General features: G+C 43.1%; 1 protein-coding gene and 1 non-coding gene across 2 annotated transcripts in view; one reads left to right on the top strand and one right to left on the bottom strand.

The window, feature by feature from the left end:
- Window positions 1–10,312, bottom strand: part of LOC142557966 (putative sodium-dependent multivitamin transporter) — an 80,876-nt gene extending 70,564 nt beyond the window's left edge. Inside the window, exons 1-2 of the mRNA XM_075670142.1 lie at window positions 10,189–10,312; window positions 6,112–6,200 (exon numbers count right to left, since the gene is read on the bottom strand). Coding sequence (XP_075526257.1) covers window positions 6,112–6,200; window positions 10,189–10,296 — 197 coding nt within the window. The 5' untranslated portion in view covers window positions 10,297–10,312. The remainder of the gene's footprint in view (window positions 1–6,111; window positions 6,201–10,188) is intronic.
- TRNAS-CGA (transfer RNA serine (anticodon CGA)) lies at window positions 5,076–5,148 on the top strand. The gene has a single exon. It is a non-coding gene; the product is annotated as a tRNA-Ser (tRNA).
- Window positions 10,313–17,604: the final 7,292 nt, after the last annotated feature.

Raw genomic sequence — 17,604 nt, 5'->3', positions numbered from 1 at the left:
TGTCCTAATTTTTATTAGCCTCGACCCATCATAATCCGTAATAACTTTTATTATTTTACACTAGTCCTCCGTAGTAAACATTGCTCTCATTTGTACGAACCTTATACCACATTAATCCACTTTATTATACTTTAATCCACCTCAATTTGCCCTAATCCACCTTGCTCTATTTTGTACGAAATTTAATCAACTTTAATCCCCTTCAAATCACTTTGATTCACTTTAGTTCACCTTAATTCCCTTATGCCATCTTAAGTGAGATTACTATAACTTGTTCTAACCTTAATTATGCATTACTACTGGCGTCATATAAGACGCGAATGACGTCACGGATGATGATATTTCTTACCACTCGTTGCGTACAAAGGCGGCTTTTCTATTTCAAGGGCCATATAATGTTTTCTCATTGATAATTGCAACAGAACAGAATATTGCAGTAGTGAATAAGTCGAGTCATTTTGTCTTGCATTCAACGGAAGCAGTGAACGAAAAACATGAAATTGCTGAGAATTTTTCATCATGGAAACATCAGGCAAAGTTCAAGCAATCTGATGTAGGTTTTATGGAATTTAAATGAAGCGCAAACTGATGAATAGGGCTTTGCGTTTCGATGGTGTGCGTCAGCGACTTCTCTGGACATTTCGCATATTTCTTTTTTATTTATTTGTAAGTTTCAGATATCGTTCAACTGCAAGGGGCAGTATTTACTGAGTTGTCGAATGTGCCGAGTGCTTTCAGACAAAATTTGAGTGACAACCACTACCTTTCTTTTCTCTTTCGCGCTGCCTCTTTTCAGCGCGTCTTGGTCGTACATTCCACTATATGCACCGAAGAAAACTGCCTATAAGCAGCTATCGTTTTGTAAAATCGCATACTGAAGGGAATACCTACTCCTGCTTACTCAAGTAATATTTTACTAAGCCAAAAAGCTTAGTTGATTTATCAGTCGAAAAATTGACGGTCCGGCGTTGTGCCACCAATATTCTAGTGCATGCGCCACTATATTTTATCAATAAAAACATCTCTGTTATCATTGAACCAAAAGAGTATCTGCGTGTAGTCGTCCTGTTTTGTTCTTTACCGAACAATGTCGACATGTTCTATGACGTTATAATTACGCCTGCGAGAACTAGAAATACATCTGTTTTGAAAGTTAGTGCTGTTTCTTTGTGTAATTTGTTTTTGCGTCTCCCTCTCACTCTGCCTGCGCTACAAGAAAATAGAAGGCACCATATTGCTACCAAGCACAGCCACAGAGAAAGCTGAGGGCGGTAGAGAAGGTGATGAGACTCGCTGATGTCGCGTGGCCTCTCTTCCATCTTGTGGGCTAGGGAATGCATTGTAAATAGCGTGTACATATACTTAAACCTCTCTTCTGCCCTTTGCATTTTGTTGTAGTTGCGGGCTCTGCAAGACGCCGTACCCCTATTTTATTTTACGTCTTGGTGTAAAAAAAGAATCATCTTAGGGCTTCATCGACAACTCCCGCAGCTCGGGAGTTGTCACAGGCTTCGCCGTTCCTAACCTGTGACTGCTGGCCGAGTGGTCCCGTATACGCCCTACGTGGTCCCCGCAGCGTATTGGACGTTACTTGAAGCGGGTATCAGGGCGGAAGAGGAACCGAGAAGGTAGGTTGTGCCATGCGCGTGGCCTGGTAATGTTACACTAGTAGACGGGCCGCAGGGAAATGCATGTTTATTGCCTATTTACGCGCGTAGTAGTGCGCCTATTATCGCGTTTCTTAGAACTGAAATCTCACCTAAGGTGCTTAAATGTTATCAAAATGTAAAACTAAAAAAATTGCTGTTATGTGCATTAACTAGGCATGAAAACACTTTAACGCTTTCTGGTCACAGTGACAGAGACGCGGCGAATCCACTCTCGCTATGGCATCTTTTTTGCTTAGTGTAACACAAGGCAGCGAACATTCTTTGTCCTGCTTACGCTTCTCATGCTAACGTGCGAAGTTCGGTGTGTAAGTTGCTGGGATGTAACCCATGCTTTGTAGCAAGGCAGGGAAAAGTGACCGCTGTAGAACGAATGAATACGCGTTGTAGTGCCAAACCTGCAGATAAATTTAAGAGTGGCTGCAGCAGATGCTGCTGCCTAAGATTCCAATGTTATTTCATATAACTAAACTTTTTTTTTCTTTTTCGTCTCTAATCATCGTCAGAAAGCCACGTAGCGCTGGAGTAATTCTGGCAGAATGCACCTCACGATGAATGTCGACGTTAGTGCCATTAGCTTTGAAGCAATCTAGGGACAGCGCACTGCCATCACCAAATCGCGTCATGCATAAGAAGTGTATGCAGCCAGACTCCTCTCTCGACAGACGGCGCAGTGTTCTAGCAATGGCGCGTGTCTGAATATACAGGGTGTCAGACATCCCACATAACTACTGTCCAAATAAAACAAAAATGTACCTGCCACGTAGGTGGGGAGAACCAAGGAAATGTTGTTGCTCTCGCTTGGACCAAGTAACACTATTTTTTATGTATTTTACCTAACTAAACAAATCTTTACAAATCGACCATTACATTATCAAACACTATAGTAAAAGCAATATTGTCAATCAGAAAATGTTAAGCCACTATGAAAAAACCCCATTCCATCTTTGCCTTGCGTTATACGTGCTTCATAAAAAATTTTCCACGCATTGAAACAAGCCCACAAAACCCGTAAAAGTGCCACGCAAATATAGACGTGCCACCGATCGCGTGATTTTCCGGGCCTTTAAGCTTGAAAAAAATATTTTATTTGGCTCGTATGGGATGACAACAAATGCATGACGACGATGGCACGGCGACGACGGTATGACAACAGTCAGTCATATGAGAAGCAATGCATAATTGCCTGAGTCTGTCGACGACGCAGTGATGACACTGACATGATCACGAAGGCGTAATAACGCTTCAATCCCTACACCATGATTAAGAGATAGAACGATAAAGCTTGACTGACATCGACAGAAAGACGAATGCAGTATAACGAATGCGCCATGAGAAAATGGGCTGACGTTACCGAAGTGATGGCAACGTTAAAACTACAGCGTGACCATAACAGCATGACGAATGTATGACGACGACATAATGATGAGAATCGGACGTAGAAGAATGACAAAGTTTAATGACCGTGACGTCAAAATAAGGATGCTATACCGCACTGCATAATTACGACTGTATAACGATGATTGCATTCCAATAGTATCAAACAAATTCTCAGTGGTGCATCTGGCTTCGGTGCAACTCATCCATGCTCTGCCAGCCCAATCAACATCAGGATCTGCTCCCCTCAGGTTGAGTGGAACGTCTCTCTGACCTTCAGCAGGCACAGAAACAGTGCCCACTGAAAAAAAATTTTTCCAAACTTGGCTTCTACTGTTCGCATATATGTGGAAAAGTTTTCATGTGTGTCGAAAAATTGGATGATCCATATTTACTTCAATTCCTGCGCCCACATGCTATTTGCGAAAACTTTTGCAAGTGTTTTTCGGTGTGATTTCTGCTCTTGTGCTCCGGGGACGTGGAGAAAAACCCGGGGCCTTCCGTAGAACACCTTCCCTAGAACTCGAGTCTTTGCTTGACCGTCCTGCTGAACAAACGAAAGTCATTCCACTTCCGTGAGAACGTAGGTGAAAGCGCAGGAGAAAGCTCAAAGTGGCGTCAGATGTTAAACCTATAGAAATAACGATAAAAGCACGGACTCTAAAATTACTTCCACCTTCTTCCCCCCCTCCTCCTAAAGAAATACTTCACAATTATAAGAAAAATAGGAGATGCCGGATGGTTCGAATGTAGAGCTAACCATTCTGCTAAACTCGATTAAACAGCTATGACATCGCGAAGACACTATGTGATCATGCCTTGCTGACTACGAGGAGAGGTCCAGACGCGACCATTTAATCTTTTTTGGCCTTTCTGACAGTAAACAAACCGGAGAATAACGTGAATTGAAGTTATTACGCATACTAACCACCATTCTAGATCCATTCTCACCTGATTCGATCATTTACGCAACAAGTGTCGTCCATTACAGCCAATCACAGTAGCTTCCAAATAAAAGAATAAAAAGTGTGTTTCCCGCAACGCACTAACACAGTAAGCGATCAGAATAATTGAAGACTACTGCGCAGCAACTTCCTTGTTATGGATTACTTTGTGTAACACGAAAACTCGTTCAATGCCTTTTTTCCTACATCCCAAGAATGGAACTACCTTCCTGCTGACATGTGTTGCAACGTTAACCATGCCTTTACCCAAAGATTAGCTAACATTGTATAAATAGTTATGACTTGCACTATGCACTGCATATGGCTTATTACTCTCTTCATTAGTTTGTGATTAGCTGTCAGCTTACATTTCTCGTTTTTTAGAAAAAAACTACCGTTGTGTTAGCAGCCAATTTCTCGCATATACCTTAACCTACTGTCCATCTGATCACTTCTTGTTGCTTGTGTATTCACTCCCCTCTGTAATGCTTTCGGTCTTGAGGGTATCACGAATATATATATATATATATATATATATGTATATATATATATATATATATATATATATATATATATATATATATATATATATATACATATATATATATATATATATATAAACGAGAAGAAAAGAGGTTAACCGAGGGGCCCGATTTTTATTAGTTATATCATGAGAAGCCAACAAACACTGACACGAAGGACAACATAGGGGAAATTACTTGTGCTTAATAAACGGAATGAAGAAACGATAAATTCATGGAAATTAAAGTGGATGAAAAAACAACTTGCCGCAGGTGGGAACCGAACCCAAAACCTTCGCATTTCGCGTGCGATGCTCTACCAATTGAGCTACCGCGGCGCTGTTACCCCATCCACTTTCTTGGGTATTTATGTGTACTAGTAGAACCCTGGGAGTGTTAGCCAGCGCCACCCCTCACAGACCTTGGCGGCGGACGTGGAACGTCCTTGTTGCCACAGTCGTCACGATTACGTCCGCCGCCAAGGTATGTGAGTGGTGGCGCTGGCTAACACTCCCAGGGTTCTATTAGTACACATAAATACCCAAGAAAGTGTATGGGGAAACAGCGCCGCGGTAGCTCAATTGGTAGAGCATCGCACGCGAAATGCGAAGGTTGTGGGTTCGGTTCCCACCTGCGGCATGTTCTTTTTTTCATCCACTTTAATTTCCATGAATTTATCGTTTCTTCATTCCTTTTATTAAGCACAAGTAATTTCCCGTATGTTGCCCTTGGTGTCAGTGTTTGTTGGCTTCTCAGGATATATATATATATATATATATATATATATATATATATATATATATATATATATATATATATATATATATATATATATATATATATATATATAATGACATACGAATACATAAGGCGCGTGGCTTCAATTCTGTGTCTTACTGAGAATAATTCAAGTATTTTTTTTTTTCAGTGGAAAGCTGCACAGTGTCTGTGGCACATGCTCAGTGATCCAAGCTGTTCCAGAGGTTGGTTTCCAACACCCAAATACACAGGGACAAACAATTGCCCAGTGACACAAATTGGCACTAGCATAGCCAGAAACGACTATAGAAGCACAGATACCGGAAATTACGTGAAGAATACTACAATGCTAAAGGCAACTATGCATTTGTCAATCTGTAGCCACGATTGCCCTCAGTCTAGTGGTAATCACGAGAATGAGGTTCTGATGATGTCCTTCAATACATCATCAGAACCAGTTGCGAGATTTTGGGCAACATAGAGTGGTACCACCTGTGAAGGTAAAAAACGAGCACAAGGGAAGTTCAGATATTACACATTGTCATGAGCTCCTTTGATCTCGGCACCACACTCTATAATACTTGTGAGTCCTTTCTTACAACTTCGTTTAGCTATAGTTAAGTAGCTTAGATTAAGGACTGACGAACACATGAAGTTCCCGTTAAGCATTAGATCAGTCGTCGTTATCAATGCTTCTAGAAGTTTGTTTCAATTACTGAACGAAATCGCAAATGCATAACTTACACTTTAGTTTCATTTATCCACGGTTGAAGCAAATAACGGCCTGTTATACTTATTTATGTAGCTGTCGCAACGGGAAAAATATAGATGAGGGCGATATACCTGACAGAAGCGCCTACGAGTCCTGCGAGAAACAAACCACGCAGGCCAGCAACAGTTGCGAGATTTTGGGCAACATAGAGTGGTACCACCTGTGAAGGTAAAAAAAGAGCACAAGGGAAGTTCAGATATTACACATTGTCATGAAAGGCACATATCTTAGTGGAATTTAATATCTGTATAAACCGACTGATCTAGAGGATGCTGCACTTTCGAAAAAAATATTTAGGGTGTAGTATGTATGCGCTAGTGCCTGCGTAGCGAGCGGAAGCCTGGACAGACAGCGCCGTGCGGTTTAAAAGGTAGAATATGAACTCTTGTTCGACAAGCTAGATTTTCGACAAAATTGAATCAACCAATCTCAACGTCATGAGCCCGTCCTCATTTTCAATGTTTTGTGGAGTGTCGCTTAAGTAGTTAAGCTCCCCTCGCTGTTTCCTTAACTTTTCAACTGGTTTACTGATGCACTGCCTCCGACACTTCCTTCTTTTAATCAGCATCAACAATGGTATACATAACACCGTGCATGAAGAATGTCTCCTCACATTCTGGAAAAGTGGTAATTTATCTTCAGGATGTCTACCTAGTTGATATTTCTAAATTCCCTGGGTTTTACATGTTTTCCGGTAGTACCCTTGCAAAATTCCCTGAGCGAAGTTGAACAGAACTTCGTTTTATGTCAAGAAGGGCTGACACAATGTTTTCCGATGCTGTAACTATCTAGCAAGCATGCTAAAAATAAAAATGACTTCATCCAATTTCGATGGTAAGGAATAGCGTTTGTTTTATTGAAAAAAAGAAAACAGGAGGATGGGGTTACTAAATTCCTCGGCGAATAAAATACCTTCAAAAAGAATAGTAAAACTTATTGCGAATCGGGTTGAACCTTCGCGAAAACGAATAAAAAGGAGATGCATATCGAGGGAAATATTTCCGAATATGAGCTGTTTCTATCAACAGATAGCAAGCTCATTGGTTTGAGGCCCGAACTTTGTCACAAGTGAGATTCTCACCCAACAACTGGTAATTACATCAACCTGAAGTGTCTTGACATACTCTCAGTCCCTACAACACGCCTTGGTATTGCATTTCACTGATTTAAACGGTTTTTTTTTGGTCTGGATGAGGGACACCTGTTTCTCGCCGTCAGCCAACACTTTATTTTTGAGCTCCAGCTCCCCCATTAAGGTGGCGGCACGCTTCCTCTCGCGTCCATTTCTCAATGCACCTGCGCTTTCTGTTCTCGTCCTCCTTCTGCCGCGCATTCGCCTCACGGACCATTTGAAGCACCCTCTTAGTGGTACAGTAAACGCCCGATTTTTCGGACTCCCTAGATGCTGCGAGAACGTCCGAAAATCCGGGCAGTTCGAAAAAGGGAGGATCACAAAAATTTATGCAAGTTTTTTACTCATCTTAAGGGCTCAAAATCGCTACAGACACATCCAAGAAAGCTTTTCACTTATTAGGCATATCCGTGCTCGTACTGTGACAGGAGATGGTGGGTGCACGCTTGTATCATTAAGGAATACATATTGCGTCCCGTGACTATTGCCCCTCCTCACGTATTTATGCTTCTCCGCAATGCTTTTGTGCATGTTTAACTGCATAAAACTGGTGTATGGGGACGAAGCTATTTATCAGGACCCAGAGTTATGCAACGCGTCGGGCTTTCCGAGCTTCGAAGCCCATCGCGAGGACCAGAAAGGCGCAGTCGGTGCCATTGCTGACAGCGTGGAATTCTTTCAGAGGAAATCAAGGCACCGAACGGCAAGAAGCTTAATAGCGAATGTCGAAGCAGCTCGGCCTAGTGTTGCCGCGGTGGTGGCTACTGCTGCCAGAGTGCGAGAGCGCCGGTTCAAGGCGGCGAGATAATGAACATAAAAGGTGGTGGCTTTGATTAATACCTTTTCGCACCCGCAGTCACGGCAAAAAGTCCAAACAATCGGACGGTGAACGATTCTTGCGTCCGAAATTCCAGACGTTGCTATTGGCGGCGAGGAGTTACGGAGTCACCATCTGTCGGAAGCGCCTCACTTGCGTAGTATGCGGGATCACGCGACGCCCAACAAGTATTGCTCCTCATAGGTTTAGCTTACGGCGGTCAATAAAAACACCACGCCGCCGTCCTCCTGGGCATTTATGCAGGTACTTTTAAAACGGGGAAGTTTTTGACTGCCGATATAATAATCTTGGGCAAACTGAAAGCACAGAATCGTTTACAGACGCTATCTCTTTACCGAATACATACAGTACGTGAACGCCACTGCACGCGGTCGCCGCGATGGAGTCTTGCGAACCGCCTTCTTGCGTGAAAGGCAGGCGAACACTGAGAGTAAATTGTGTGAAATATGTTCTTATACTGGGCTGTTTATATAACCAAATGCGGCATAACAGAATGGAGCCTCACTCGAGCGATCACACGAATTCGCAGCGACCGACTGCGCGTCTACATGCATGTCCATGTACAATGTTTTTCTTTCGCTGTGAGGGCGTTTTCGCACCATGCCGTGAGATTGAGGCCGCAGCATATGAGCATTTGACAGTACACTAGCAAAAATTCTTGCGTGAACGCTATCAGAACTGTTCAAAAATAATTCCGTTATAGACATTTTGACGCCTAGCTACGGCGACTGCGATGTGCCGTCGCAACGATTCAATTATTTTTTGTCTTCTAAATTCTTGGACATTTCAATATTATTTCTCAAATTGCATCGCACTGTATGTTTGTCGGTCCTCTCAGCATGCGATTTCGCTGTTTTTTTTTTCGTAATTCAGGGCATTAATTCATAACACAAACATTACCATATGCCACGCCTTTTTTTAATGCGCTTCTTTACACCGCTCCCTTTCCATTCCAGCGCACTCGCCAGAATCTAGTATCAACAAGTTCATAGACCTAATAAAGCGTCATGACATTAGCCGGGCAGCGGGCGCGAGCGAGCGTCTCAGTGCACGTTTTCTGCTGCTCACCGAACATCGCGCTTTTCCGGCGCCGTAGCAAAAATGTTCCTCGCGTCTGTGCTTGCTGCATACCGGAGCCGTAGCCGATGGCTGTCTGCCTGTTCTAAGTTTTGCCAGCCAAGCTTCACGCAGCTCCTTGCCCTGTGGCTACGTGTGAATAAGGCTGACACCGGGCTCCGTTGCGTACGTCCGGCACTGCGGCACCGAGCTGTAGCCTACCATCCTGCACGCCTCCAAAGGCAGCCACTACCGATTATAGTACTTTCAGGTGTTGTCAAGCAGACAAAGAAGACGGTAAAGCCTCACCACTTAATCAGAACTGTGGCGCAGGTGGGCCTTTAAACTTTCGTTTTCAGCTCGCTTGGGCCCTTCCGAACCAGCCGACGTGGCCGCTGTGTCCACACGATCCCTAATGCCCCGTCACGCCGAAGGTGGCGCTAGCTTTTCCAGTGGTCGAGCTCACCGCCAATACACTGACCCTATGCGGTAGGTGGTGACGCCGCGAAGCCGTCCGATTTATCAGAAGTTTGAAAAGTGGCTCGCTGACTGCACAATGACAACTCCTCCAGCCGTTGAGACGGCGTCAAAGACTATTCGTTACGATTCCTCTTTGTTACTGGAGCCAGCGTTACCCTAGATTTCGTTCCTTTTCAATAAAATTAAAGCTATTTTTTCTTTATAGAAGCGAAATTCCCTGTGTTTTTCCTGAGTATTTCCAGACTATTCAAAGTACCTGACAATTCCCGGTTTTCCCGTTTTTTTTTGTTGGTAGAAACCCTCATTTGATAGGTGGTGCATTAAGTTGACTTTAAGGGGGAAAATGGAACTGGGCAGGTCATGTATTGTGTGGAACAGAACAGGGCACTCCAGACGATATAGTTTCAAATGCCGCCTCAAGCAAGTAAAAAGTCCATGTGGGGGATGTATTATTTTGAGGCACAGGGCACAGAAAGCCGGAGTACACGATAGGTTACTTAAAATTACAGTGCTTGTTTCCAAAAAGCCGCTTTCATTGCTCGTTATCGCTCACGGCAAGTAACCTGCCATAAACGACGCTTCATTTGGGAGCACCTAGGTCATTGCTCCGTCAATTCAGGCTATTATTGGAGGGGAACGTACCTGGTCATACCGTGTAATAGAGCCAACTAGCATGGGGTCACAGTCCCTGTACCAGTAGATCAAGGCGAGTCCTGTCATCGATATTGTAGTTACGTAAAATATTACCATGCCGGTTCCAGCCCAGACAACCCTGTTTGAAGGTAAAAGACAGCGAAAGAGCAAGTCATTATTGCAATTAGCATTCCCTGGGAACTTTACACACTTTTCCTAATGTGGCTATCTAACTTCATCTAGGCATACTTCACCCACTGGGCATGTTACTGAATGACCAGCTCCGGAATAGAAGCAGGTCCTTGGGTAAATTCGTCCGGCCATATGCCACTGTGAATGTGCAAGAATACACAACTCGTGCCACTGGTTATGAGCAACTGTGCATATTCCACAAGGCCGGTGCCCGAAAAGAGAAGGTGGAACACAAGAGGTAACGTGTAGTTTATTATGTATGTTAGCATGTTTCCGATGCTTTAGAGTACATATTGGCTTGGTTAAGATTCTCTTTGAGGTGCCGGTATGTAGCTGTAGACATTAGCCCTTAGTTTTTGTTTCTAATTTTCTAAAGAAATGTAGAATGAAGAACAAAGAAAAAAATAAAAAAAGTCGGGAACAGGAAACTGAAGTCAGCTACAAGAAAGTGATAAAGTGCGCGACAAATGCAGCCGAGTCTGGAGGAAGGAGTCATGTAAACAGATGGGAGGAAAGCGTGTAGTATCGACCGAGGGGCTTTCAGCTACAGAGAAGCGGAGGTGTCGTTACCACAAAATTGACGATGTTGGCTACACGAAAGTGAAGAATTCGGCAGTACGCTGTGTGGCTACGTTGCTTCAATTGATGAGCGGAAAACGCTCATCAATTATTTAAGAAAGATTGAGTGACAAAATTTTCACGTAAAGCTCGTACATCAGTTATATAAATATCAAGACCTGGTTTCAGAAACAAATTTAGAAGTGTTGATAGTGTGTATGATATCTTTTGTGTAAAATAATTGGCACGCGTAGTGACTACCTTTCACTGTTCCGTACACCTTGTGATGTGAGAATGTGTGTTCCTGGTGAGATTAGATAACTCATGATGGAAATTTATGTTCTCTTTTACCTCCCATTTCAAAGCTTGACTTAAGTTGTAATTATAAAGGTTAAACACGGGTATTATATTTGCTTTCGGAAATAAGTCATGTTTGGGCATTGTAAGGCAGGTTAAATAATACTCGCAAAAATTTTTTCTGAAGTATATGTATCTTTTCCAGATTCATACGTGATGTGGTACCCCACACGAGCAGACAGTCATAAAGTGTAGAAAAAATAGGGTGTTATAAACAAGAACTTTGATTCTGTAAGGTAAAAGAAGTCTCAGCTACACTATCATGCCAACTACGAGATAATTTGCCCAATATCAATTCTATGTGCATGTCCCAAAGCATATTTTGTGTGAAAATAACTGCAAGTATTTTAAAGCTATCTACAATTTCTATGTTTACATCGTCATAAACAAGGTTGATGGAACTGATTATTTGCTTAGATTTGGGCTTAAAAATTACTGCTTTTGTTTTGTTTATATTGATTTGTAGACAGTTTTGTTTTGACCATACATGAAGAATTTTCAGAGCAGTGTAAGCTTTATTCTCAAAGCCACTACTAGAGTCAGGTGATGAAAAAATATAATGGCATAGTCTGCGTACATTAGGTATTTCGCATCTTTATAGTTATTTACTAAGTCATTTATATATACGATAAACAGGAACGGGCCAAGAATACTACCCTGAGGAACGCCTCTGGTGATATGTTTCAAATTTGAGCAGCTATTGTTTATTTCAACATATTGATAGCGATTATCAAGATAAGATTTTATAAGGCTTCCACAGTGCCCTCAAATACCGTACGTTTCAAGCTTATCAAGTAGAACCGAGTGAAGGATGCAATGAAATGCTTTAGTCAAATCAAAATCAATATAAATACCAAGGACAATGTTCTGCATTTCAAATTGCGATAAAATAAATTGTTTTTGATGGATTAATGCTAATTCTGTAGGCCGTCGTTTTCTAAAACCAAACTGGGCTGGAGAAATTAGGCTGTGCTTGTCAAAAAACTTCGAAACCTGCATTAGTATTAGTTTTTCTAGACCCTTCGAAAAAACAGGTAATATAGAAATGGGTCAGTAATTTTTAGTATCGTTGACGTCACCTTTCTTGAAAAATACCGACACTCTGTCTATTTGCATCCGTTTAGGAAAGATAGCACTTGACAAAGACAAATAAAAAATATATAAGTAATGTACGGCGATATGATCTCAAGCACATACTTGATAGGGCGAACCTGCATGCCTTCTGCATCGCAACTTGAGCTATTTTTAGTGAAAGGAAAACTGATATCAGCTCATGCTCAGTAAAGGGGTGAAGAAAGAGTGAAGATGAATTTCTGTTTGGCATAAATTCACTGATATCAGACGACGCACTACCACCAGAAATGTTTACAAGGTAATCATTAAAAACATTCGCAAGAGCACTTCCCGATACTTCGTTTCCACCAAGTATGAGAGTTTGTATTCGCGGAGCTGATTTTCGACGATTTAAGACATCAGTTAACTTTTTGCATAAGATATCAGGTTTGTTCAAAGAACCCTAGAATTCTGTATGAAAATGGGAATTCCTATGCAACTTAGCTCCTTATTGAGCTTGATTCTATACGACTTGTATTCCTTTAATATACTTGGATACTTAGTCTTGACGAACTTCTGATAGAGCGCATTTTAAAAATTAAGTTATTTTCACAATTCGGGGGTTATCCACGGCTTCCGTAATCTTTTACCGAGCCTGAGCTTCTTTTCTGGAAAATGGTTCTTATATATTCGAGAGACTTCATTAATAAGCTTGCCATACGCGATTTCAACGTTATCTATGTATAAAATTTGTTTAAGGTCGCACCGTATAGAAGTTCGTCTCTGAAGCTGTCTAGACGTGTTTGAGTAATACTTTGACATAGGATATACTCATGCTTCCGGTTTTTTCTAAAGTTGTGTTTTCTTATAAAAAGAAATACTGGAAGGTGATCACTAAGATCGTGTGACATCACCCCGGCAGTAGCATTTTCAGTGTCAGCATTTGTAATGAGCAAGTCCAACAGTGTTTCACATTCGGTTGTAATCCTTGTTGGCGTACGGATTAAATTTTCATAACCATTTGAAGCTAAATATTTAACATAGTCTTTTCTGGTACAGAAGTGGTCAGCATGTCCATATTAAAATCACCAGCTGACACCAAGGAATGGCTATTTTCTGCAGTAAAAGACAGCAGCTGTTCATAAAAAGAAAGCAACTGAAGAACATTTCCATTTGGAGGCCTGTAGCAAACAGAAAACTTGTACTCATTGGCACGAACTGTTACCATTTAAATATCTTCGCAACAAGCACGAAAGTCGGGAAGCAATTCACAACTTACGTGTTCTTTCAACAGCAGCAAAACCGCCGCCACGGCGGTTTGTTCAGTTCACACAAAACGATTGATAATGTCTAAACTTAGGCACGTCACGACCATCTCTGCACCAAGTTTCACTGAGCATTACAGCATCAAACAGAAAATGAAAACCATTAGATAAAATCATCGATATCTGTTTCTTTCTTATAGAGTGAACGAACATTAAGGTGAAGACACTTCAACGAACCAGCATGTTGATTTGAGACAATATTATCTACCTCATGCGGAAAGAAGGGACTATCAGTAGCCATCTTTAAGCGGGCAAGATGAAGTTCAGTGCGCTCACAAGAGAGCAGGCTCAGTAAGGAAAGTCTGATCTGTGACGCACTACGATCACAGAGTCGCCCTCCGTCTTTCGCAGCAAGATCTTTCCATTCCTGTGCCACGCGAATTTCTACCTATTAACTTTCGCCCAGTCTTTAGCCTCTTGAAGCAGTTGGCGGTTGTAACTGGTCATGTTTTCCTGAAAGAACACCCTGGATTTCTTTTCCCTTAGCTTTGAGCGGCTGTCCAGCCACTGGTCTCGAACAGATTGCCTGAGATACCTCACAATCATACCAGGAATGTGGGCGGCTTTGCATGGAAGGCGGTGAATGGCAGTGACATCGGTTTCACTAAGTACAGGGACCTCAATCAATGTGGCAAGAGAATTCACTTTCTCAAGCAAATTTTCATTGTCAGCTGCACTAACCCCGTGAATTTCTAGGTTTGAGCTGCGGTTTCTCCATTCCAGCTCATTTAAATCCGCCTCTAACTTCTTTGTCGCATCGTCATTAGCGTGAGAGCTTTGTTCAAGGTGTTCAAACCTTTTCCGGATTTCTTTCGTGTCCTTTTCTTGCGCGGCCAATCGTGCCAACATCTCGTCATACTTATCAGACATTAGTTGTACCGACCGCTCAATGCTAGCCACAGTCTCTTTGAGAGGCAACAACTCATCCAACTTTTGACTTATGTTCGCTAAAAGCGACCTTATATCAGTTAGTTCATCAGCTGACAACTTCCCGCTTGAGCCTTCAGTATCCTTTCCTGCAACTCTGCATGCAGAGCAAGTCCACTTTTCTTTAGCCGATTCAGATTTTTCTGATATTGTTTATCCAATGCGCCAGCACATGTTCCAATGTGGAAAAGCCCCTTACATTCGCCACATGACACAGCCATTTCATGTGAGCTAACAGCTTCACTGCATGAGCAACAGGTGCCTACAGTTGCCATGGGAACATGATACGGAAACACAGGGAAGCAGACTCGAGTGGCAGCAGCAGTGGAGTAGACAACATGAAATGAACTAAAGAGCGAACGTTACAAGTCGTGGACTAACCTGCGTAAAACAGGGGAATGTAAGCCAATGTGCCACGGTCGCTACCGCTGCTGCCAAATTGTCGTCTTCCACGTCGGCGGCTTTTATAGCGAGGAATCGGGACGACAGTGCCGCCCGGTGGTAGAAATCGTCGACGCTATCAGCTGTAGATAGCAGCCAGGCTGAGGAATCCGCACTTGTAGGTAACACGGGAACGATGCAGCATTAATGACGAAAAGGGTAGGTAGCGCCACAAAGACTACCGCCGGAGACAAAAGGGCCGTCGAAGAATCTGCGTAGAACAGGGAAATGTAAGCCAATGTGCCACGGTCGCTACCGCTGCTGCCAAAGTGTCGTTGTCTTCCACGTCGGCGGCTATTATAGCGAGGAATCGGGACGACAGTGCCAACCGGTGGTAGAAATCGTCGACGCTATCAGCTGTAGATAGCAGCCAGGCTGAGGAGTCCGCACGTGTAGGTAACACGGGAACGATGCAGCATTAATGACGAAAAGGGCAGGTAGTGCCACAGAGACTATCGCCGGAGACACAAGGGCCGTCGAAGAATCTGCGTAGAATAGGGGAATGTAAGCCAATATGCCAAGGTCGCTACCGCTGCTGCCAAAGTCATACTTCCAATTTGTAGACGTTATTTATTTCACTCTCAGTTATTGGATTCATATATATGCTGGTAGAATTTCTCGAGATCCCATTTACTGCCTCCGAAGAATGAGAGCTAGTGACTAGATTTATGAAGTAGTGATCAAATTCTTCCGCTAATTGATCTCCTTGTTTAAGTTGATTGTTCAGTGTTATTTCACCAACCTCTGCATTTTTGGTACCCAATTTTGCATCTCATTAATTTTCTACACATTAAGTCCAATTTCTGTTTTCTCCCGATATCGAAGTAACTGTAGAGATGGTTTCGCTTTGTATTCCGTAATAAGGCATTAGTTTTGTTTCTGTGTGTCCGAAATATGTCCCAGTCATCAGTGTTACGCGTTTGGAGGAACCTGGTAAAAAGCTTATATTTATTTTTTTATTATATTTTATATTTAGTCCGGCAGCAGTGCACCCAGCGAGCAGGGCGACTAAGGGATCCTGTTTATCGTTACAGCCACGCGCTTCTTGGGGCCTTGGATCAACGCTTCGGCTTGCCATCAACGACGCAGGCTTCCTGAGCCCTTTGGTTACCGTGAGGCCCGTGCATCCTACTGCGCATCCTCGTCTCTGCCTACGCTGACGGAGCAGAGTGCCCGGCTGCCTACATAAGCCCGGAATCCCTGCTTCGCTCTTCAGTCCGGCAGCAGTGCACCCAGCGAGCAGGGCGACTAAGGGATCCTGTTTATCGTTACAGCCACGCGCTTCTTGGGGCCTTGGATCAACGCTTCGGCTTGCCATCAACGACGCAGGCTTCCTGAGCCCTTTGGTTACCGTGACGCCCGTGCGTCCTACTGCGCATCCTCGTCTCTGCCTACGCTGACGGAGCAGAGTGCCCGGCTGCCTACATAAGCCCGGAATCCCTGCTTCGCTCTTCAGTCCGGCAGCAGTGCACCCAGCGAGCAGGGCGACTAAGGGATCCTGTTTATCGTTACAGGTAAGAACAAACGACCTTGACACGTTATAGTAATTACCTTGCTTGCTGCACTGCTGCCGGACAACCAAAAATTGATATATATTTTGTATTTTGATTGCTTTTTGACGTGGGCACACGATGTCAAAGAAAGAAGAAAAGGAACTCGCAAGTGCGTTATCAGACTTCCGCAGGGAAATGCGGACTGAAATGAGGCAAATAAAAGATAGTCTGCGCTTCTGTAGCGACACCTGTGATGAAGTTAAGGCAATTACTGGTGACATCAAGGCGTTACATCAAGAAATAAAAGCGTTAACAGCTCAGAATCAACATCTCAAAGCGGAAAACGAGAGACTTGAAAAGAAAGTGGACGAGCTCGAACAATATCAGCGAAGTAATAACCTGGAAATCAGGGGTGTGCCGGAGGAGCTCGACTCGACCTCAGTGATAAAAAAGATCGGTGAACTTGTTGGTGAAGCGGTAACTGATACTGATATCGACATTTGCCACCGGGTGCCCACGGCCCGCAGAGAGGATAAGAACATCGTTGTACGGTTCATATCACGAACCAAGCGCAACACGTTCCTTGCCAAGTCAAAAAAAAAGAAGCTGTCATCTGAAGATGTGGGATATAGGGGCACAGGCATCACTGCCATTTACGTGAATGAGCACTTAACACGGCAGAACAAGCAACTTCTTGGGGCTGCCCTTGCGGAAAAGAAAAAAGCCGGATGGAAATACGTCTGGGTCAGCTCGGGTAAAATTTTGGCACGGAAAGATGAACAGACCGACGCCATTCGAATTGCAAACAAACAAGATATCGCCCGCATCAAATAATCTTAGACGTCATTGTGTTAGTCCGGGTTTCTAATTTAATCAGTATGATGCTCAACTCATCCTCTTTCATTACTGAATCGTCCACGCTCAAATCAAATCTTCAATATTTACACCCATATTTTTCCTTATTACACTTAAATGTCCGTAGCATGAGGCACAAACAAGATGAGCTGGACATTTGGCTGAAATCCCTGCAAGTTAATTTTGACGCATTCATGTTCACAGAAACGTGGTTAAGCAAAGAT

Source organism: Dermacentor variabilis, chromosome 9 (assembly GCF_050947875.1).
Source record: "Dermacentor variabilis isolate Ectoservices chromosome 9, ASM5094787v1, whole genome shotgun sequence".
NCBI classification, from domain to species: Eukaryota; Metazoa; Arthropoda; class Arachnida; order Ixodida; family Ixodidae; genus Dermacentor; species Dermacentor variabilis.
The sequence above is the reverse complement of the archived record's forward strand: the minus strand, read 5'-3'. Positions and strand labels throughout refer to the sequence as shown.